The 24,672-nt window shown below is 39.7% G+C and overlaps 1 protein-coding gene across 2 annotated transcripts in view; it reads left to right on the top strand.

The window, feature by feature from the left end:
* The first annotated feature begins 4,095 nt into the window (after nucleotides 1-4,095).
* Hcrtr2 (hypocretin (orexin) receptor 2) overlaps nucleotides 4,096-24,672 on the top strand; it is a 97,744-nt gene continuing 77,167 nt past the window's right edge. For both annotated transcript variants that reach the window (NM_198962.4, NM_001364551.1), the window contains exon 1: nucleotides 4,096-4,437. In NM_198962.4, the coding sequence (NP_945200.1) occupies nucleotides 4,215-4,437 (223 nt within the window). In that variant the 5' untranslated portion in view covers nucleotides 4,096-4,214. The remainder of the gene's footprint in view (nucleotides 4,438-24,672) is intronic.

Below are 24,672 nucleotides of genomic sequence, written 5' to 3'. Positions count from 1 at the left end.
ACAAAGAAATGATAGGCTTTAGGTGATGAATATGCTAATTATCCAGATTTGATCATTGCATCTTGTATATATTTACCATCCTGTACTGCATAAATATGTAGTCACTAGGTGTCTTAAAAGCAGGCTTAATGTTCAGTCATCTTATTATCGCATAGTAGAATTCTATATTCATACTCATACTTTCAAGTATCATCCAATTCTAGCCAGATCTCACAGCCACAACCTCTTCTCCTTCAGCAGAACTTCGCTGGTCCCTCCCCTCCCTTCTGTCTTCCCAAAGCAATCTCTACACGCTTTCCAGTGAAGGTTTCAAAACCCATCTTGCTTCCTTTCACCTTTTTGCTTCTGGTTTTCCAATTTCCTCTGCTTAAAAGCCTCCCCCATTTGCGATTGAGTGACCTCCTCTTTGTCTTTAAGGAGTCAGCTGGAGGGATGTTCCAGTAACAAAGCAATCCACCCTGGGTTTCTGCTTGAGACAAATGTATTCCTTCATGACCCCATGGTATTGTGTGCCTTTTCCCTACCCCAATAATGCAGGGATTTGCAAACCTAAACAGTGTTCATCCACCAGAGGGTAGACTGATTATTGAGGCTGATCTTACTTCTACTGATGGCTTTAATTTCTAGATAAACTACTGGAAATTGGGTAAATATGTGGGGAGCTGCACTCACATTTGCCATTACAAGATGGCGCTGACAGCTGTGTTCTAAGTAGTAAATAATCTGCACATGTGCAGGGGCAGTTTTCCCACCATGTGCTTTGCCTTTCTCGTGATGACAACTGGGCCAATGGGCTGCAGCCAATCAGGGAGTGACACGTCCTAGGCGGAGGATAATTCTCCTTAAAAGGGACGGGGTTCTGGCACTCCCTCTCTTCGTCTCTTCGTCTCTTTCTCTTCGTCTTTTCCTCTGCTCTCTTCCTCTGCTCTCTGCCTCTCTCCCTCTCTGCCCCTCTCTCTGCCTCTCTCTCTGCGTCTCTCTGCGTCTCTCTCTTTCTTCCTCTCTGCCTCTCTCTGCCGAGCTCTTCCTCTCTTGCTTCTGAGTAAGCAATAAAGCTTTGCCGCAGAAGATTCTGGTATGTTGCGTCTTTCCTGGCCGGTTGCGAACGCGCGTAAGATAAATACTCAGAATAATTTACTGAAATGGGTCCACAAAGTTATGGTAAACCTAGAAAAGGATGATAAAAATGACTTCATTGTGGAAATGAGAAAATAGCTAGTGACACAGAAAACATTTTCTGATGTCATTAAGAAAACTACATAAAGCCGGCCGTGGTGGCGCATGCCTTTAATCCCAGCACTCGGGAGGCAGAGGCAGGCAGATTTCTGAGTTGGAGGCCAGCCTGGTCTACAAAGTGAGCTCCAGGACAGCCAGAGCTATACAGAGAAGCCCTGTCTCAAAAAAACAAACAAACAATAAAAACCAAAAAAAACAAAAAACAAAAAAACCAAAAAACAAAAAATACAAAAACAAAAACAAAACAAAAAAACAAACAAACAAAAGAAAACTACATAAAACCACAAGGAAATTTTTAAAAAGCTGGTTCTGTGACTTATTTTATTCACTGTCACTAATTTTTGATATATTCAATTTACTAGGAGGGTCAAGGCTGTCTAATAAAAACTATCCAGAATATTAAAAGATTTATTTTCCTTTTGTGAAAAGTATTAATGTAAAAATTTATATATATAGCTAATAATACTTGTGCTGGGAAATCACATAATTTACATAGTTTTAGACCAAAAGCAATACATAATACGTTTTAAAATTGTATTTAACAAATAGATTTGGATTACTTTTAAAGATAAAACATTATTTTAAATCTACTAACTAATTTAGCGGATTTAATGTGGCAAATTTAAGATCAGAAATAATATTGTGTCCTGATACTGTGTCGACACATTTCCTTATATACAGCAGAAAGATTTCAAAGTGAATGTTAGCAGGTATAAAAAAGGGGGGGGCAGTCAGTAAGAAAGACTGATATATTCATCATCTCTCCTGTGCTTACAGAAATGGAAAGCATATTTTAAGTGGGATAATTTCAGTGGAATTTTTACAGCATTAGAGTACCACAGACTTTAAGGAAAGTATCTGATAAAGCAGAGAGAAGAGGAAATGGAACATTCGTAGGCTGGAGATAAATCTAGACTTGCTACAACCAAAGGCAGACATTGGAATAGTGTCGTAAAGATATTCTCATTTCTCCCCACTGACAACTGTAACACACAGGCATGATTAATCATAGTAGAAGACTTGGAAAAGGAAGACAAAGTATAGACAGGTTAAATGCCATAAAATGACAGCTAATGACAGTGACTCAGAAATAGCAGATGGAGCTCATGTTTATAGATCGCCAATAGCAAGGAATCTCCAGGCACTAACAAGTATAAAGCTAATCAAAGGTGCAACAAACCTTCACAGTCGAAATGAATTGTGTAGGGAAAAGAAGACCAACTATTTATATCACAGAAAGGCCAGCTCTCAACAGGTACCACATTTGTATCAGTGGCTGTGACTTAAGTCCATAGTAGGCCTGTCCCCACTTTCACAGAAGGCAACAGTTCTAGAAGAATGGATGATTTTTTGAATGATAATGTTAGCATTTAAATGATCTTAAGACTCCAGTAAAATTAAATGTATGCATGGACACATCATTGTTTTGTTAGTTCTTTGAGAATTTTGTACTTCTTCTGATCCATCCACTCTGTCTCCCAACTTTTCTAAGATCAATCTCGCCTTTCCTACGTACTCAACTTTGTGTTCCTGTTACTTTTTTTTATTCCATCAAGGCTAATTTGAACTCAGATATTCTTGGATGCAGGGACCTTCACTGGAGGGTGGTAGATTTTAACCAGAGGATACACTCTTAGGGAAAATAAAAACAAAAAACCGGACTCTCCCAGGAGTTAACAATTGTCAACAGGGATGGGTACTTTGTATCCAGCTCCCCTCCCCATGCTGCGGTTTGTTCTGGCTTAGACCTGCACAGGTCCTGAACATGCTGTCACAACCACTGTGAGTTCCTATGTGCAGCTTTTCTACTGTATCCAGACGACACTGAGTCTGGATTCAGTGTCACTGATTCCTTCCCGTCATCGATTGCCTCAGACTCTTAGGCTCTTCCAGGCTTCTCTTCCCAAAATGATCCCTGAGCTGTGGGAGGGGGGCTTATGGTATAATGTATTCCTTTTAGGGCCAAACATCATGCAGTGTCTTAATCTCTGCATCTTGGCCAGTTCTGCGTTTCCACATTAACCGTCATCTACTGCAAACAGAATCTCCTCTGGTGCGGGTGAAGGGATGCATTAATTAATCTATTGCTGGAATAACTCATTAGGAGTCAGTTTAATACTATGTCCACGTAGCAGAATAGTAGGTTCTGCTGAGATGTGTTACATTTGCCCTTGAAAGTGCACATCCCGATTCAATACAGCCTTCAATTAAAAATGGTCCTCTCCTCGTTCTTGATAAGGAGTGGCAGGCAATGCCTTAACAATTCAGCCATTGCCAACTTGGCACATGATAAATACTGCGAGGCTATATTAAATATTAAAATATTTGGATGGAATGACTTTTGCATAGGCCTGGCCCAGGCTAGAGTGGGTCATGATTACTTTTACGTTTGCATCACTAAGACAAGCGAAGAAATGGATCTTCCGTTAACCATGCGTTGACCTTCCAGCCACATCCACAGGCTTATGCATACCAGTATAGTATAGAAATTGCACGTACAATAGAAGGCAAGTGATGGAAAAGGGACATGTAATCCACAAAGAAACAGGTTAAGGTAATTGTCTTTACTCCCCCCACCCTTTCCCGCCCCACTTTTATTTTCCAGCTTCATCTCTCTGTCCCTCAACCCTGGGGACAGCTGTGGGTTGCAAGCTAAGTGCTGGAATGAAGAGTGATTGAGCTGGAGCTGAGGTCAAGGAGGATCTCTACTCCAGAATCATTGCTGCAACCTCCCCTGCCATTTCCCTGGCTCTTAGGCAGCTTCTCCTGGTGCAAATCCCCTGCAAAGACACTGAAGCAGCAGCCCGAAGTTGCCGGGCGCAAGGCTCTGGAGGCATTGGCTCAGGAACTTTTCACGTCATTCCCGGCTCCAGAGCCCCTAGTCGCGGCGGCGCAGCCTTTCCCACCGCGGATCCTCAGTGCTCATGGGGCAGGCGGAGACAAGCTTGCAGCACTGAGCCGAACGGGACCAGTCCGTGATGTCCAGCACCAAACTGGAGGATTCCCTCTCTCGTCGCAACTGGTCATCTGCTTCAGAGCTGAATGAAACTCAAGAGCCGTTTTTAAATCCCACGGACTATGACGACGAGGAATTCCTGCGGTACCTGTGGAGGGAATACCTACACCCGAAAGAATATGAGTGGGTCCTGATCGCAGGGTATATCATCGTGTTCGTTGTGGCTCTCATCGGGAACGTCCTGGGTGAGTCTGGTCTCCGGCAGCCTTCCAAAAGGGTTGTCACCTCCCCTCAGCCCAGGCTGCAAGGCTGGGAGACCCCTCCCTTCTCCTGGGGTGCAAACAAAGAGGTCGCTGCTCTTGGCTGAGGTTTCTAATAAATTTTTTTTTTAAGTTTTCTGAATTTACAAACTAGGAGGGATCTCTAGAAGGATTATTCTGTTTGTTTGCAGAGAAAAGAGGGAAACTGTTTCTGTTTGAGAACCAAGAACACAAGCGCAAGGAGAGGGACAAGGACCTCCAGGTGGATTTGCTGAGTGTAGGGGAATCTGTAATGCTTTTGTGCAGGCTGGGTGGGTTTACTGGGGAGGACTTGCACCCGCAGAAACTGATGAAGTCATAAGGCCTTCGTGAGCTCGGTGGCACGTCCTTTAGCAAGGAGGCTTAGGCTCGGGTTAAGAAGTGGTAACGAAGGGGCAGAGTGGAGGCAAAGGCAGACAGAGGAGCGCGCTCCATCGCAAAAGCAGAATTAAACAGAAGCGGTGCCTGGAGCCGCAGGAGGAAGGAGGAGCATCCTAAAAAGTACCCCGGAGCTCACTCTCACCATCCATTCAAGCATTCATTCATGCATACATGCATGCATTCATTCATTCAACCAATGCACACCACCGCGCAAGTGGTTGTTATCAGTTTCAGAAAAATATTTTTACCAACTGATTCTTTTTCTTACAACAAGATTAAGCTTAATGTCAGAGTCTGTCTTGGTCTGTGAGAGCACAGGTTCTCTTGCGCGCTCATTACTATTCTCCCCACCACCATGTCTGAGGGACCAAGTGAGGGGTAAGGAAACTATAGGGACCGCGGTGATGGATTTATTAGGACAGGATGGGGAATCGCTTTCAAGACACGGAGCTTCTCCAGAGAGCTAGGGCTTAAATTGTGAATGGAAGGAGCATGTACCTTGATGAATGGAGAACAGGAGGCTTTTCGAATGCAGAGGGCAGTGTGGAGGAAATCTGTTGAAAATGACAGGAGGAGGCAGGCAGTTTGGAGACAGTACTACCTTCTCAATAAGGCGGAGAGGTGAGTGAAAGGAAAGAGGCTGGGAAGCTGGGAAGTAAAAAAACAAAGGTTGTAACTGAAATGAAGGGCAGTAAAGAACTCGCCAGGCTATCCATCACAACCAATGCTTTTTCCTTCTCTTCGAAGTCACAGTGTAGATAAGCTGACAGTTCCTGACTGAGAGGGGCTCATTAGGGAGAATATTAGTCATGAGACTAGAAATCTCCAAGAACTTTAGCCCTTTGTTATTTTAGGATATTTTACTTTTTTGATTTTTTTTAAGATTAAAAATAAAGAGAATCTTCTTAGGATACAATGAAAGTGAAGGGACAGGTGAATGGATATGATTCAGCCTCTTGTTAGAAGAATGGTTTATCTTCTGGTTTCCACCTTGCCATCTACAGAGTCATAGGCTGTGCACAGAGCACTCTGAGCTCAGCAGCGCTTACCGCATGTGGCACGTACTTATTGCTAAGTGAGTGGTAGACACTGAACATGTGCCCTGAGTATCTACTTTTGCAAGACCACTTGACACATGCTCTCTTACTTAAATCTTAAAATAAAGTACACCGAAAGGAAAAAAAAAAACACTTATTAGAGGACATGATTCATATCCAGCCTCATTTTTTTCTGACCTCAGATCCAGCATTTGCTACTGTAATTCTACTCTAGAGCTAGAAAGCTTATACACAATGGATTCTCTGTGCGGGGTTGTCTGCAAAAAGCTTCCTTTTCTCTTCTGCATCTACATACGCTGCCAGCAAAGTACCACTATGATTCACTTCAGTAAAAGCAACAACAACAACAATAACAACAACAACAACCCAACTGTCTAGGAAGAGATATTACTGCTTTTAAATTCAAGAAAAGTGGTGCTTTTTGGTTTTTTGTTTTGTTTTGTTTTAAGAAGAAATAGTTATAAACCTTCACCATTTCCTTCCCAGTTTTATTTCAGGCTTAATGTTTTTGAGAAATGTGTTCTTCTTTGATGTTATTCCTGTTTGCATTTCATAGACCCTCTGTTGCAGAGTCTTTGCAGCCTGGTTACATAGTTCAGACATATATATTTGCTGGTTGGGGGAAGAGAAACATCACTGAGGCTACTTCATAGAGTCAACGAAGACAGCATTGTCCACAGCCTGGAGTCTTGAAACACTTCCATTCAGCTTAAAAGAAAGATTTACCCAAGGAACTCTACTCTGTAGACACTGACAGCTATTTCCCCAGGGAGTGAATTACACCTGAATAACATTGAAATCTCCTCTGGGGGAACTGAAACTCCTACACTACTGACATATTTCCTGAAAGTTGGAGAGGTTTGGGTTTGACATTTAAACAAATGAGCACTGTCATTGCTTACAGACTTCTTGATCTTTGATGTCACTGTCAAGTCTGCAAAATGGATTGGAACAAGAGTTACCTTTATTGCCTCATGGTACAAATAGCTCTACTTAGGGTATCAGGAGAGGTGACACCACTCATGTGGCATAAACAAAGGGATTCCACTCATGCAGAGGAAGCATAACGCAGTACAGGCAGGTCTAATTACTGACCCTCAGGTCCATACAACACGTACACGTTCATGTAGCTGACTACTTGAAAAATATCAACCTTGTTGAACTTACAAGTGTAATGCCATTAGCTAGAAGTCCATTCTCTGACAATGTCCTTTTGTAAAATGATATAGCAGAATACTGCCTAAGCAGAAAAGCAAAGTCTTGATCGTCCAGCCTCTTCTTTCTCATCCTGACAATCTCTCACCAACATTATGTCCCCACTTCATTATAAGGATGCTCCTTGCAGAGATAGAAAGCAGTTTCCTGGAAACAAATGACAAAGTCATTCACAAAAAGGTACAATTACTGTAAATGGGAGTTGATGAGTGTTTGTGTTCCAGCAGAAAGTCATATGCATGTCTAATTATGGAACTTTAAGTCCTAGGAAGCAGTAGGTGGTAAGGTTCTATATCATATAAACAAGTCCACTCATCTACATATTTAACTGATATATTTGAGCAATATTATATTTATAAAATTGATGTGCATAAAAAGGAAAAGTCTTCATAACACTAAAATAAGTAAATTAGATATAATCTTTAGCCATTGTTCCTAGAGAAAAAACCTGGATGGAAAGATATTTCTATTCATTCAAATATTAAATCCCCACGAAAATGCTCAATTCTCTGCCACTCTTCCCCTATCTGAATGATATTATTTCACTTGGGAAATTTCAAATCTCCCTGTCATTGCCTCAATATAGAAAGAGTAAAGCATTCCAACAATGAATAATCACCTAGACTTGCTTCTTGCTGCTTGTGTGTCCACTATCAAATTCTGAACTCTCCTCATCTACCCTTTGCTAATTATAAACCAAAGCTGATACTAGCTGCCTTGTAAAGGTCATATCACAAATAATACATAAATTCTTTCCCCTGATAAAAAGAACAACATGAGAACATATTTTTTTGAAAATAGTAAATACTAATTAACATTATGTTTTGTTTCTTTACTTCCAGTGGGTTTGTAGCCATCTTCTGCTGCCATTTCCCATCTTGATCTATGTGGCTCTTTCGGGCCTCTGTTCTCAGCCCATTCCTTAACAGAGGGTTTTCCTAAAAGAAATAAGTAAAATGGAGTTGGCCAAATTACTCTCCCTTTCTGTATCAGATCCATCTACCCATCCCCTTGGTATTGTCTACTTGACATTGCTTTTCTGTTTCTCCATGAAAGTTCTTCCTAATTATAGATTACCTTTTTTTTTCACAGATTATTCTTGTTGCATTATATCTTATTTGTTTGATCATCTGCTTGTTTATTGCATTTGCAGTTAGTCATTTGATCTACCATTGATAATGTTCTAAATAATTATTTATAATATGTTGATTCAATAAAGTTATACTACATTGGCACTTAAGGATCTAACCAGTAAAAGTGAAGGCAAATTCTATTTGTGAGATAGTACACACATATGTAATGTAGCCGTTTTCTACAGTTCATTTTGTATCCCAGAGGTTGTACTTGCAAAGTTACAACTCTACTCCCAGCCTCTACTTCAGTTAGGTTGATAAAATGTGATATTATTAGAGAAGACCCAGCCATCATGAGCATGTTTGTCACATATTTTGGTGAGGAAAAAATCACAATATCTTTCCCCAAGTTTACTCTTGTCCGACCATGGGAATTCTAGGGTATGTATATCAACTTACCTGAAAATCAAAAGTAGTAAGATACAGTGTATGGTGCTTAATCTAAAAATGAAACACAAAATGTCTCAACTTTCTGATTCTTTTACAGATTTTAGTGGGAGATGATAATTAATATCGTTGAAGAATTTTCATCATACAGCATTTTTAGCTCTGCTTGAAACTTTCCCATGCTAACACTTAAATTCACTGAGGTCTCACTAAGCTCTTCACGTTCAAAACCACCACCTCTGATGCTCTTTCTCTGGTGAAAGATAAGCCCACTGTTGCTTGTTCCCGCACTCTGGAGCTCCCTGCTCTGCTAGGGGTACTAGCTTTGATAAGTAATGACTCATTGGGATTGATCAGTCAGTAACATGCAACATGTAACATGTATGATTGATGCCTTTATCCCCCATTCCTTTTCTCACACTAAAGTTCAGTTACACAGAAAGTGGCAGCACTAAGTCTCAAATATGGATTTGTCAGAGCCAATGATCCATGTTGTAGTACTTCACACATCCTCTTTATCATCTAAGCTTGACAGGAGAAGCGCAGGTGAAGGGAGGGGACGGGCAATGCTCCAGTGCCCTCTAGACAGTGTGCAGTGCTGTCCTGGCATGTTGTCACGCTGTTTCTCTGATAGACTACACTTCTTCAGCTCTGAGAATGAGCTCATTTGATAAGCCAATCAAGGTCAGGATAGGGTTACATTACGAGAGAAAGTTTCAAGGTAAAATAGGTACTGCCAAAAATGCTTTTGCCTGTTCTGGAGAGCTGACTCACTGGGAAAAATGTTAGATAATTTTGGCTAGGGATTTTTTATGTTATTGAAAGTATTATTGCTAGACATAACGTAAGACCAGAAACCACTTAAAACCTGATGTAATCTGGAGACCCTTGTCCTTTCTCTTTATTTTCAAATATAGTGATACATTTAAAATATTAATATTTTGTTAAACAGATTTTAGTTATTAATTTGACTATGTAGATTTGATAGTTAATTTACATTGAATTCCTCATCATTAGATCTTCATAATCTAACTCCTCAAATTAAGTATCTGTTTTGTTCTTTTATTCTCATTTGTATATCACTGTCATTGAATCTTTGATAGCAACTTGCCTTCAACAGTAAATGCCCAGAAATCAAGTATAATATTTGTAGAGTATTTATTCTTCTAGAAATCCTGTGATACTTTGTCTTCATTACTCATTGGAGCACCTTTCTGAGGTAGGTTGTATTTAATTTAAGATTCAAGGTCTTGTGAGGCACTATGAAAGAAAAGCATCAGATAGAATTATCCTGTAGGTGGTTGCTCGGAGTGAGAACAACTGTCCATTTCCTATCAGTCCAGAGCGCCAGATCAGGAGCACAGTGACCTTTTCCCAGCCCTCTGCTAAACCGTCTTTGATACCTGAATTTGTCAGTACAGTGGGAACACATTCACATTCAATCAAATGCAAGAACTTGTGAAAATAAGATGATTTCAATGTTGTCTTAGTCAGGGTTTCTATTCCTGGACAAAACATCATGACCAAGAAGTAAGTTGGGGAGGAAAGGGTTTATTCAGCTTATACTTCCATACTGCTGTTCATCACCAAAGGATGTCAGGACTGGAACTCAAGCAGGTCAGGAAGCAGGAGCTGATGCAGAAGCCATAGACGGATGTTCCTTACTGGCTGGCATCCCCTGGCTTGCTCAGCCTGCTCTCTTATAGAACTAAGACTACCAGCCCAGAGATGGTTCCACCCACAAAGGGCCTTTCCCCCTTGATCACTAATTGAGAAAATGCCTTACAGTTGGATCTCATGGAGGCATTTCCTCAACTGAAGCTCCTTTCTCTGTGATAACTCCAGCTGTGTCAAGTTGACACAAAACTAGCCAGTACAAACATCTTGCTTTGAAGGAAGAAATAACTATAAGGTCTTGAAAGACCAAAGTCTTTCTAGTCATCAATTGTTTCTGTAGGCAGACTAACATGAAGACTTTTGTCTTAGTTATTTTCCTATTGCTATGAGAAAATACTATGACAAAGGAAACTTACAGAAGAAACCATTTGTCTGGGACTTACAGCTTCAGATGGCGAGTCCATGACCACCACAGCAGGAACCATGGTGGCATACAGGCAGGCATGGCACTAGAGCAGTAGCTGGGAGCTTAAATCCTGATCCACAAGCAGAAAGCAGAGAGTGGGAGTACTAACTGCAAATGTTAGTTCTGGGCTAAAGAAACCTCAAACTCAACCCCAAGTAACACACCTCTTCCAACAAGGTAACTCCTCCTAATTCTTCCTAAGTCCCACCAGGGAGCACCAAGCATTCAAATTATCAGACTATGGTGGCTGTCTTAGTTAGGGTTCCCATTGCTGTGAACAGATACTATGTACTTAAAAGGACAATATTGAATTGGTTGACTCACAGATTCAGTCCATTATCCTCAAGGTGGAAGCATGGCAGCATCCAGGCAGGCATGGTGCAGGAGTTCTATATCTCCTGCTGAGAGTTCTACATCTTCATCTGAAGGCTGCTAAGAGAAGATTCACTTTCAAGCAGCTAGGATAAGGGTTTTGAAACCCAAGTCCACGGTGGCACACCTACTCCAACAAGGCCACACCTTCAAATAGGTAAGCCACTTCAAATTGAGTAAGCCACTCCCTGGGCTAGGCATACTCAAGCCACCACATTCAACTCCCTGGCCTCCATAGGTTTGTTCAAACATGAGTCTGAGGGGGCCATACCTAAACATACCATAATTCAAAATACATTTAGTTCAACTTCAAAAGTGCCCATTATCTATAGCAGTCTCAACAATGTTAAAAGTCCAGAGTCTCTTCTGAGATTCATCCAGTCATTTAACTGTAATCCCCAAAGCTAGACAGGCAAACAGCTGAGCAAACTCCAAACTCCGACATCTCCATGTCTGATGTCAAAGCAGTCTTCTGATCTCCAGTTCCTTTCCCATCTTTGCTGACTCCAACAAACTTCTTTCTCCTGGGCTGGTTCCACTTCCTGTTAGCAGCTTTCCTTAGAAGATATCCCATGGCTGTGGCATCTTTAACATCTTGGGCTTTCCAAGGCAACTTCAGTGTCCCAGCAGCTTCTTGTTCCAATGTCTGGGATCCACACATGATCTTCTAGGCTTCTCAGGAGGGCTTGTATCACTTCTCCAGCTCTTCCCTCTGTAGCACTGTAGGCTCTGGTTAACTCCACTCCACTGCTGCTGCTATTCCTGGTGATCATCCCATGGTACTGGCATCTCCAACACCAATATTGGGGGCTTCCACTGTAACTAGTCTCTATTGTACTTCACCAATAGTCTCTCATAGGCTCTCTTCGTGGTGTCAAGCCTCAGCTTCTTTGCATGATCTCTCATACCTTCAAAACCAGTACCACTTGGGTGAGTCTTACACATTACCAAGTCCAGATGCAGGGCACGGAACAAGCTTGGCATTTCTGGAACACAGGCTTCTTTGTTTTCTCAAAAAACACTTCCCAGATTTCACTTCAGTGATGATGGTCTCTTCTTAATCACTGCTATTTTTTTTTTTTTTTTTTTTTTTGCTCCAGCTAACCAGCATCAATTACTAAAGTAGTTCCTTCTATTCTAAACTCTAAGGCAAAAGTTTCTTGCCTAAACTGCCAAACTCTGCTGTTTACTGGAGCTAGAACATGATCCCCCTTGTTCTGTTACCAGCTTTCTGTTTTCCAAATCCCTCACTGCCTAAACTTGACTGTCCTGGAATTTGGTCTCTAGATTGACCTTGAACTGCATTCTTTGTCTCCTGGGATTAAATGTGTCCACTACCACACCTGGATTTAAGTTTTTCTTTATCTAGAACTTGCTCTGTCCCAGGATGGCCTTGAACTCAGAGATCTGCCTGTCTTTGACTCCTGGGATTAAAAGTAAGAACCACCATGCCTGGAACTAAATTTAGCTGGGCAGGATCTTGCCCCAAGGTAACCAGTCCCTTAATTCAACTGAAGACAGGATTCAGCTCCATTTCATTTCCTGGTGCCCCTTTAATATTCAAGCCATATATTTCATATTTTTCCTTTCCAAACTTGCTATGCTTGTGTTCTGTTCAAAATGCTCTTCATGAGACTTAACCAGAGAACAAAGTCTCTGCTGGGCTTATTTGGAGACTTATTTTGTCAATACAATTAATATAAATCTCTACCTTAAGCCAGGCATGGTGACTCACACCTTTAATCCCAGCACTCAGGAGGCAGAGGCAGGGGTATTTCTGAGTTTGAGGCCAGCCTGGTCTACAGAGTGAGTTCCAGGACAGTCAGGGCTACACAGAGAAACCCTGTCTCAAAAAACCAAAAAAAAAAAAAAAGAAAGAAAAAGAAAAAGAGAAAGAGAAAGGAGAAAAACAAAAACAAATAAATCTCTACCTTAGCCTCAGGTAGACTCTTCAGATAATATCAAAAGGCAGCCACATTCTTCACCAAAATATCACAAGAATAGTCTCTTGGCCACATATTAAAATTCTCCTCTGAAACCTCTAGAACCAGGCTTCTACAGTTAAAATTATCTTCAACACCAATCTCTTCCATATTCTTAGTAGGACAGCCCATTACTGCTTTCCAAATCCAAAATCCCCAAATCTACATCCTTCCAAACAAAAGCACAGTCAGACCCATCGCAGCAATACCCCAATCCCTGGTACCAACTTCTGTCTTAGGTAGGGTTCCCATTGCTGTGAACGGACACCATACCATGACCAAGGCAACTCTTAAAAAGGAAGACATTTAATTGTGTCTGGCTCACAGGTTCAGTCCATTATCATCAAGGTGGGAGCATGGTAGATTCCAGGCAGGCATGGTTCAGGAGTTCTACATCTCCTGCTGAGAGTTCTACATCTTCATCTGAAGGCTGCTAAGAGAAGACTCACTTTCAGGCAGCTAGAATGAGGGTTTTGAAACCCAAGTCCACAGTGGCACACCTACTCCAACAAGGCCACACCTTCAAATGCTGACATTCCTGGGCTGGGCATACTCAAACCATTACAGGGCCCATTCTCATTTAAACCACTAAAATAAGGTTTGGTCTGAATAACAATTCCCTGCCACAATAGCAAATAAGCCCTGAATTTTCCTTGTCTCAGACTGCATATATATATATATATATATATATATATATATATATATATATATATGATTTTTAAAACTACTTATGTGTGTGTGCTTTTGAAGGGTTATGTGCATCACAAAGGCCAGAAGGGGATGTTAAAAATTCTCTGGAGCTGAAGTAGCAGACTTGTGAGAGACTTCATGCAAGTGCTGGGAACTAGATCACCATCCTCTGTGAAAGATGTCTGTAATCTTAACCACAGAGCAATTTCTTCAGAACTTTGTCGTGATAATTTAACAAATGATGTGGGTCAGAAAGTCTGTTTTACTCAATACCTCATGGTCCAAGCATCTACTGTGTTTATATACCACCTTAACCCCTGGCACTTCCAATATAGCTTCTAATATCTCTGCTTCCTAGTGTTCATACCTTGTCTCTTCCAAATTGGCATCATCTTTGTTTTGGTCTGGATGACAACAGCAAACAGAATGCATATTTTCTCACTTGCTCTTAAGTATTTCTCTCCGAGGCAAGCCTACTCAGGGTATGTCTGAACTCCTTCCACAATCCAGAGAGAAAGACTTTTAACAACTTTATGTGTGACCTTGACAGCAAGATCCCTCATTTCTGAGAGGGGCCATTTGAGAAGACTGTGACAGACTCCTGATCCAGCTTGACTGACACTTAATGACAGACTCAGAAACAGAGTTGTCCATCCAAACTCCATACCAATAACTGGCCCTCTGAAATTGAGAATATACTTCAGTTATCTTAGGCCATTAGATTTTTAGGTAAGTTGATGTGTATATCCTAAAGTACACATGGTAGAATAAGAGTGAACTAAAAATTAAAAAAATATATATACATATTCTTTAACCAAAATATGATGTGAAAAAGTGACAATCATGCTCATAATTATTGGGCCTCACTTAACATTATATTTTGTCAACCTAATTGCAAAGGAGCCTGGGAGATGTGCATCATTCTCACAGAAAAGGTATGATACTAAATGGTATTTTTAATTGGCATAAAGTCAGAATAAGGGAAATGAGAGAAATTCCGTACCCAGCAGCATCCCATTAAGATAAGCTGACCTACTGATGCATAGTTTTCTATCTCTTAACAACAAAGTTAGCTGAAAATGTTGAGAGTTTTTATGCCAGTCACTGTACTGTTGAGCGGACAAAGAAGACATGAGAAAAGCATGCACTGCAGGAGAGAAAGACATCCAACTGCCTCACTATGATATGGCAAGAGCTATGGTGGAAGAGTGCGCAGAGAGTAACAGAAACACCTGAGAAGACTGTAAGCTTCTTCGCATGACTAGGTAGTGTCTTAGTCACTGTTCTATGGCTGTGAAGAGACCCCCATGCCCATGGCAACTCTTATAAAGAAAATCTTTTGACTAGGGATGGCTTACAGTTCAGAGGCTTAGTCCATTATCATCATGTCTGGAGGCAGGCAGGCAGGCAGGCAAGGTACTGGAGAAAGAGCTGAGAGTTTTATACCTGGATTGGCAGGCAGCAAAAGTGGCATGCTGGCCAGGTTTGAGCTTTTAACATCTCAAAGCCTCGCCCATAGTAACATACCTCCTCCAACAAAGCCACACCTACACCAACAAGGCCACACCTCTGAGTAGTACCACTCCCTATGGGCCTGGGGGCCATTTTATTCAAAGCACCACAGGTAAAGAAAGAAAAAGAAGACTCCTAACATGAGTATTAATGAGTGAATTCAAGTTGCCTGGATAACAAAAATTGGGTAAGGATATTCTAACCAGAGAAAACAGCATAAACAAAATCAAAGAGACGTGAACTACAGAACTAATGTTACCACAGATAAGGAAAGACTGCAAATAAGTCTGGGTTATGATGAGGCATGGACCAAGAACAGCCTGTGCACTATGCCTAAGGTCCAAGAGTTTTGATGAATGTTTCTCTCTAGGTTAGCAACACTATAAACTTTAAAATTTCTGAAAGCATGAGTAGTTTTAAAACTTTTGTTTTTTATGATTCATAATGAAAGCACAGCAATGATTAACATTGAAGTATCCTGGGCAGACTCAGTAGGTAGAGGATCTGCTGCCAAACCTCATGATATGATATGACAGGAGAAAACTGACTCCCACAAGTTGTCTCCTAACCTCAATGAGAACATGGTGGCAAGTTCATAACCATACACAACACAGATACACATCTACATGAACAAAAAAAAATAAGCAGGATATTGTTATAAATTTATAATATCCTTCTCTAAATTGTCAGTGTTTTGAATTTCCCAAGCTCAAGAGGATATTTTTAATTAGTACCAGTATGAATAAACTAGCCTTTAAGAAAGTAAAAACTCAGAACTTGATACCACACAGTTGAGTCATGGAACGTGGAGAAATCAAGTTGGTCCCGACCTGGAGAGTCATCCCTTCTGGATAACTTTCATAGTGATGGCAGTCATAATTCATACTTCTGAATGATTAAAAATAATCACTTGTCCAGCTGAGTGTTCTGGTTATAAAGTCCCTAGCTAATGAGCTGTTTGGTAATTGATAAGTATAAAAAGAGTGCAGTGATTTTCTTTAGAAGTATAGGCCCAAGAAAGTTGACCACATTCCAATACATGGTCTTACACACAAGAGTATATAAGCATCAGTAATTGGACTCTATGGATTTATTTTTAAAAATCATCTGAGGACCCACATTGGGCAATTATAGAATGGGCAGTAGATCTGGATGGAGATGGAAGAGAGGAATGAATGTGATCAAAAATAATGCATGAAATTCTCAAAGAATTAAAAACATGTTCAGTAATACAGAAAGATAAATACATGGAGATAAATCTATTATATTTATTTATTTACTTATATATGTATGTATGTATATATGTATGTATGTATGTATATATGTATGTATTTTTGGTACTAGGACTGAACTTGAATCTCCATATATGATCAAGTATAAACTGTATCACTAAAAGGATTTCTAGCCCAACTTTGTTCTGATTTTTAAGGACACATACATTTCAAAAGAATTATGTTATAATTACTGAAGCAATAATTGAAAGGTACCATTTAAGACATCTCTTTCCAGCAGTGCAAGCCCTTCAGCATCACTCAGGGGCTCATACCAGGAAACCATTTTCTCCTCTAGGAAACTTAGAGCTGCAATAGTTCAAGGTTTTTGTTTTTGTTTTTTTTTTCTTCAAGAAAGTACACCAAGATCTTACTAGAAAATATTCTATATTGCTGCAATATCTGTGACTACATAATGTACAAACCCTTCACTTCAACTATCTTTGCTTCAAAACAATCCCTAGTTGCATTTATGACTCTACAGGTACACTTGAATTTCACATTCTAACTACAGGATAAGAGCTGATCCCAAATGTCACCATGACTCCAAAGTTTTGTTAGGCAAGCACATCTTTACCTGAGCACAAGGTGTTTCAAGTATGCCAACAGAGGCTCAACTTTGGGAACTTTCCATAATGTACAAGTAGATCATATTAACTGTGAACTTTTCACTGTATAAAAAAAATGGAAAAAGAAAGGAAGGAAGGAAGGAAGGAAGGGAGGGAGGGAGGGAGGGAGGGAGGGAGGGAAGGAAAGAAAGAAAGAAAGAAAGAAAGAAAGAAAGAAAGAAAGAAAGAAAGAGAGAGAAAGAGAGAGAAAGAGAGAGAAAGAGAGAAGGAAGGAGGAAGAAAGAAAGAAAGAAAGAAAGAAAGAAAGAAAGAAAGAAAGAAAGAAAGGAAGGAAGGAAGGAAGGAAGGAAGGAAGGAAGAAAGAAAGAAAGAAAGAAAGAAAGAAAGAAAGAAAGAAAGAAAGAAAGAAAGAGAGGGATGCTGGAGAAGTGAATCAGCCACAGAATACAGAGTACTCAGATAAAGAAAATGGAAATGAAAGAGAAGAAAAGAAAAAAATAATCTCACTTCTGGTGAAGTATAAGATCAACATTGATGATCGTTGGATGGTTCCAAAAACATAATTTAATAGAGAAAAAGAGAAACAAAAGTAACTCTCTGGTTCTTGCTCTTAATTTTCGGGAATTTTAATAAAAAAAAATTAAATCCAAGGTGCAGTTTTGTCACAAGAAGGATAGTATCACTAAGTCTAACAGCTATCAATCAAAGCAACCTTCTCAACAGTGTTCATTGTTGGCAGTCAGTGAACTACAGTACAATTTAAAGAATTTGCTTTGGGGAGCTATTGTATTGCCTTAACTACATAATTCTTCAACAGAATATTTATAATAGTCCAACTTAGTCAGTCCTTGAGTAACAATGATGACAGAGCTATTACCTCTCCTTCCCTAGGTGGCAACATCCAGTGTCAGAGAGTTGCTGCTGTGTTAGTTTTCTGAATAGCTTCTCATTCCTAAACAGTGACTTACTTCTTCATTCTATTATCCACATTTATCCTTGGTATGCATATGTTAGTCTGTACAAGTTGAAAGTGTCTGTGGGTGCTTCCTCTAGCTTCTCCATTGGGGGCCCTATGTTCTATCTTATAGATGACTGTGAGCACCCACTTCTGTATTTGCCAGGCACCGGCATAGCCTCATACGAGACAGCTATAACAGGGTCCCTTCAGCAAAATCTTTCTGGCATATGCAATAGTGTCTGTGTTTGGTGGCTGATTATGGGATGGATCCCTGGGTGGGGTAGTTTCTGGATACCCCATCCTTTCGTCTTAGCTCCAAACTTTGTCTCTGTAACTCCTTTCATGGGTATTTTGTTTATAGGGAACTTACTAGAGGGAGGGATGAGGGGAAGACACAAAATAAGGAAAACAAGTAAGGTAAAGATGCTACTTTTTCCCTCTTGGTAAAAGGACTTCTTACAACTACTCTTAAGGGTAGAGTGTCATCAGCAACACAGGAACTCTCTGAAGATTATGGGTTACAAGTTATATATCAAGGGATATATTTAGCATCCAAGTGGAAACAAAAGCAGCAAAGCTTTATAGAAGACTCAGTCTTGTATAGAAGGGAGGGGCAAACAGAAAAAAAAACCTACAATGTCTTACAGCAACATGGTAATTTTCTAGGATTATTTAATTTGGAGCTATTTCCTTTCCTTATTTCATTCAGCAAATATTTATTAAACACCCACAACATGCAATCTCTTTTATTTCATTCTGTAGAGGAAATCGAGAAGCTAATGAGATATGACCCTTACCTACAAGGAATTTATAATTGTATGTTTGAGTCTAAGTTGTATATAATAGAGTACAGTGTGGTAGAAATTGAAGAGGGAACTGTAAAGTTGAAGGGACAGCAAATCTGACGGTGTCAGATTCTCCACTAAAAAGAAATGGTGTAATGCTCTGTTTGTTGACATGTGGGTATACTTCTGAAACATTCTGAGGGTACAAAACATTCCGGTAAAGCTGATAAAGTAGTAAATTGAAATAAATTGGAAATACATCATAATTGTCCAGAAATCTGGCCAAAAAGCGATGCAGAAATCCCACAAAGCCTTCGTTTTCATGTGCTTCTTGACAAATTTAGCATAATACTTGTTTTGACTCTGAATTTCTTCCTATGTTGTTTTGTGGGTCCTTATTTTGTATTTCTTTTCTGTAGTTTTGGGCAATGGTAGATTGAAAGAACAAAACCGCCATTTTAATATCTGACAAAATGGACTTCAAGCCAAACCCAAATTGTCTGTGGACTTTAAAGAACACACAAACTGATATGAAAAGATAGAGAGGAGCACTACACACCCATCGAAGGAAAACCCTGCCAACAGGATATTGCAATTCTAGACATTCCCTAGACTAGTTTTTAAATGACTTTGTTGTCACGTGTGAGAGTTCAGCAGGAAGATCAATTTGGAGCAGGGTAAGAACGAAGATGTGAGAGACCTGACACTGACAAGCCTGCTCCAGACTCTGCAGGACAAGTATTATTAGGGTAAAGTTCACACAGCAGATGACTAGGAAGATAATGAAACAAATACAGAAGATACTTACAGAGCTGGAAGTTGGCAGCTCATCAGACATGAGAAGCACAAGGGTAAAAAAAATTGCACTGGACAGTAAATATACAGTTTTAGCCAAAGAAAGTATGTTGCTCTCATCATCTTTTTATTAATGTAGACGGAAAGACTGTAAAGAAAATAAGGTATGGTGGGTAGAAGGAGGAGGAGAAGGAAAAGAGGAGAGGAAAAGAAAAGGAGAAGGAACTTGGCAACAAGGGTTGGAGTCACCATTGCTAGGGGAATGTCAACATGGGATCTCCCAGCTTCAAAGGAGGCTCACATCCCACATGCCATGCACAGTATATTTGCACTCTATTTCCTTGTAGTGTGATTGTATAATGTATATATTTTATTCCTTCATTCTTATATATGCTGAATTGTAAAATTATATAAAGTAAACAAATATGACGAGGTGCTTTTTTAAATTATTTTAACTAGCATACAAAGGTAACAGGATCTTTGTAATTCCTTTCTTTTTTTTTAATAACACATACTCATTGACAATTGCATGCATGCATTCTGACTAAACATAAAACTATATTCTCATTTCCTCTCACACTCTCCATCTCTTCCTTCCTACAAGTCCACTTCTTTCTGCCATGTACTTTTGGTTTAGTTTTGTGGCACAGGTGAATGAAGGCTGTCGTGTGTGCATGCTTGTGGCTCTATCATCCATGGGAGCATGGGGCCCACTAATGATAATACCACTGAAGACAATGACAGTCCTTCCAGTATCCATCAATGATCAATAGTTCTTCGGGGAGGGCATGGTCCTATGATCCTTTCCACTAGCTCTGACTGAATATTGAGAGGCCCAGTGCAGAGACCCACAGCTGCAGTGAGTTAATAATTGCAGCATCTGTCATACCAAAGAGACAGCGCTTCACACCCTTCCTTCTCATCACCTGCTTCTTATATGCTTTTCTGTTCCCTCTTCTGTAATGTTTACTGGTCCATGAAAGGGTGATATTGGTGTCCCGTTTAGAGCTGAACACTCGCCAGTGATTTATTTCAGCTCATTGAACAGCTAAGAGTCTTTTCATTTACATACATTGTTGCAAAAAGGATTTTCTCTGATCAAAGGCTGAGAATAACACCTATCTAAGTGTGTAAATATAAACATTTAGAAGGCTGTATAAGTCATGCCCATTTTACAATATAACAGTAGTAAGCAATCCCTGGTGTCTACGACCTCCCCAGTCATGAATATTTGAGTTTCCAGTACAAGGCATGAATTCTCTCTGAAGGAGCAGGTCTCAAATCTAAGCAGGGAATGGTTGGTTAATCCCACTGTTGTACCAATCGGTACAAACTTGCCTGGGAGGTGCATTCTGTAACACTCTAGATTTACCAATGAGTAACATTGTTGATTCCTGTTCTACCCTGGTTGCCATATAACATCTCCGGCAGTACAAGAGTCAGCTAGAAGATATGAAAGATTCCAGTTCAGTTCCAGCTTGATTTTCCTATCACCTGCAAAAGAGGTTTGTGATCTCTTCATCAGTAGGGTCGTGTTATCTAGTCTGGTTGAGCAACCAAGATCAATGGTAATACTCTTCTCTGTTTGGAGGTCTACAAAAGCATACCTGACCACCATTCCAAACACCTTTCTTCACACCCCAGTCCTTATATGACTGCAATGGTTAGTGATAATTGTCACTCAACAATTAGAAGGTACACCTGTGAGGAATTATTTAGATGAAAATTAGCCTCTGAGAAAGCCAATGAGGGGTTTTATTCATCCTTGAGTTATGTGAGAAGACACAGCTTAATTGTGGGCGGGAGCATTTGGATCCTAGACTACATAAAATGGAGAAGGCAAGCTGAGCACTGCGTGCATGCATTAGTTCACTTTGCTCTGCTCTTGCATGCGCATGAAATATCCCCAGCTTCCCAAAGCTTCTGTTACTTCATTTCCTGGTCTTGATGAACTTTAACCTGGAATTGAGAGCCAAGTTATCTTTTCTCTCATATGCTGTTTTTTGAGCAACAAGGAAAAGAAATTTTCTTTCTTCTGATTGTAGTTTCTTGCTATTACAAATAGAGAGCAATTAAAAAAAAGAGTATCAGTATCTCTGATATGATATAGGAGCCATTGAGTCTATATACTCAGGAGTAGCATAACTAGGTTGTATTAACTGCTTGAGAAATGTTACCACTGATTTTCATAGTGGCTATACCAGTTTAAACTTTCATTAGCAATAAATGAAGGTTCCTCTTTCTCCAGATTCTCTACAGGGATTGTTTTCTTGGGAATAGGAATTCTGTGTGGGGTGAGATAGACTACCCCACACAGACTACAAAAGTAGTTGTAATTTGCATTTTTCTTATGGCTAAGGACTTTGAATGCTTTTAAAAATATGTTTAATTTATTTAGTGTGTGTATTTGTATTTCTGTGTGTATGTGGGTGGGGTGCCTGGGTATCTTAGTACCCATGTGGAAGTCAGAGGACAGTTTGTGGGAGCTAGTCCTTTTCTATGATATAGGTCCTGGGAATCAAATTCAGGTAGTCCTGCTTGGTGGCAAGTGTTCTTACCTGCTGAGCCCTTCTTGGTTTTCTGGAACCTTGAGATACATCATTAGGTAATTAGATCTCTCTGATTTTTTTTTTTTAATTGGGAAGACTAAAGTTTGCATTAGTCCTGCTTTGGTTATATTCTAGAAGCTCTGGTAGTTTGTTCTATCATTTTCATTTGGTTCCAGGAATTAAAAAAAAAAAGTTCTTTCTGCATTCTTTAATGACATGCTTTTAATTCACAAGCATATTGTTTAACCTCCAAGTATATCAAGCACCTCTATAGTTTCTGAGGTTACACTTACTGGAGATTTCCAGTTTTATTCCTTAATGATCTGAAAGATTGTTATAATTATTTCAATTTACTTTTGATATTTGTTAAGTCTTGCTTTGTAGCCTATACTATACTCAATTTTAGAGAAGATACATGTGGGGTGGAAAAGAATATTTATCCCCTATCTGTGAAGTGGAAAATTTTGTATTTAAATTAAGTACAGTTGATCTATGCTATAAATCAGCCTTTAGGGTTCTTTTCTGACTTCATTTCTATAAGGTATATCCGGGTATGAAGGAAATCTGAATTCTTCTACTATTGTTTTAGGAACTGTGTGGTCTATTATTCTTTTATCATTTGTTTTATGAAACTAATAGCAAATGATTTGTTGTATAAATGTTTATTATAGTAATATATTTATTATTTTTTTCTTTTTACTGATATGTAATTGTCCTCTATGAGTCTTTTGATTAGTTTGGGGGTTGAATTCTACTTTATCACATATAAGATTAAAGTTGCCAACTTGTTCACAGTTTCAACTTGCTTCATAGATTGTTTCCAATCTCTGATTCCCAGCTTGGGGATATCTTTTCTACTTTGTGCACTTCTTCAGCCAATAGAGAGCTGGATTTTTTGGTCCCTTTTTGTTTTAATTTCAAATTTTTCATACACTATATTTTCATGATCTTCTTTCCCTTCCATGAGCACATCCCAGATGCCCTCCAGCTATGCTTCATATTCACCTATTTCATATTATTCCTCTTTCTCAAAACAACAACGACAAAACAAACAAGACCAAATACACATTGCACACAGAAAAAAGCACACACACACACACACACACACACACACACACAAATGCACACACATATAATGTTGGCCAGCTATCCCTGATCATTTTACCTCACCTGGAGTGTGGTTGCTACACCCTGTGTTACAACAGAAAACTGAGTTTTTTATTTCCAAGCAACTATCAGTCACAAAGACCTTCTCTGTTAGGGATGGGACATTGTATGGACTTCCCTTCTCTAGGCTTAGATTTTGCCTGCTCTAAACTTGGGTGGGTTTTGTGCATGCTATCAGTGTTTCTTTGATTTATACATTCATCAGCACATTTTTGTCTATAAAACACAGTTTCTTTGGAGTTACCTTCCCACCACTGGCTTTTACAATCTGTCTGCCTTCCCTTTCCTCTGCATTCCTGAGTTTTGAGGGGAGGAGTATGATACAGAAATCTTATTTAGACAGAGTGCTCTGAAGTCGTTTGCTCCCTGCATTGTCCATGTTTGGGTCTCTGTTAATTGCCAGCTGCTGTAAGAAGAAGCTTCTCTGATAAGGATTCAGAGATGCACTGATCAGAGATAGGTATAGCAATGCACCATTAGGAATAGTTTCCAAATTCTGGCTGTTATGAATAGACTAGCAATGAACGTAGGTGAATATGCGTCTCTGTAGTAGATGCAGTCTTTTGGGTATATGCCATAGAATGCCATACCTGTATCATTGGTAGATCAATTTTCAGCTTGTTGCGGAACCACAACATTAATTTCCTGTGTGGCTGTACCAGTTTGCACTCTCACTAGCAATGAATAAGTATTTCCCTTCCTTGAAGCCTCACCAGCATACAATGCTCTCATGTTTTATTAATCTTGGTCATTCTGACTAGGGTAAGATGAAATCTCAACATAGTTTTCACTTACAGTTCCCTGATGGATAAGGATATTGGACACTTTTAAGTGTTTCCCACCTGTTTGTGCTTCATTCCTTAAGAGCTCTGTTTATTTATATATTTTTGTTTGTTCATTTGCTTGTTTTTGTTTTGTGTTTGTTTGTTTGTTTGTTTGTTTGTTTGTTTTGACACAAGGTTATTCTGTGAAGCCCTGGCTGAACTCACTATGTAGACCAGGCTGGTTTTGAACCCACAGAAAACCACCTGCTTCTGCCTTTCGAGTGCTGGTATTAAGGTGTGTACAACCATGGCTTAGCTTCTAGACCCTATTTTTAATTGAGTTTAATTTATTTTCTTAGTGTTCAGATTTGTGAGTCCTTTGTATTCCAGATACTAACCCTGTGTCAGATGTAAAATTGGTAAAATAAATTTTCCCCAATTTATAGGCTGCCATGTTGTGTTGCTTCAGTGAATGAGTCATCTGCTGCACAGAAGTTTTTTAGCTTCATA

The sequence above is a fragment of the Mus musculus genome, chromosome 9 (genome assembly GCF_000001635.26).
Source record: "Mus musculus strain C57BL/6J chromosome 9, GRCm38.p6 C57BL/6J".
NCBI lineage: Eukaryota > Metazoa > Chordata > Mammalia > Rodentia > Muridae > Mus > Mus musculus.
Note: the sequence above shows the minus strand (reverse complement) of the source record. Positions and strands in the feature narration are given on the sequence as shown.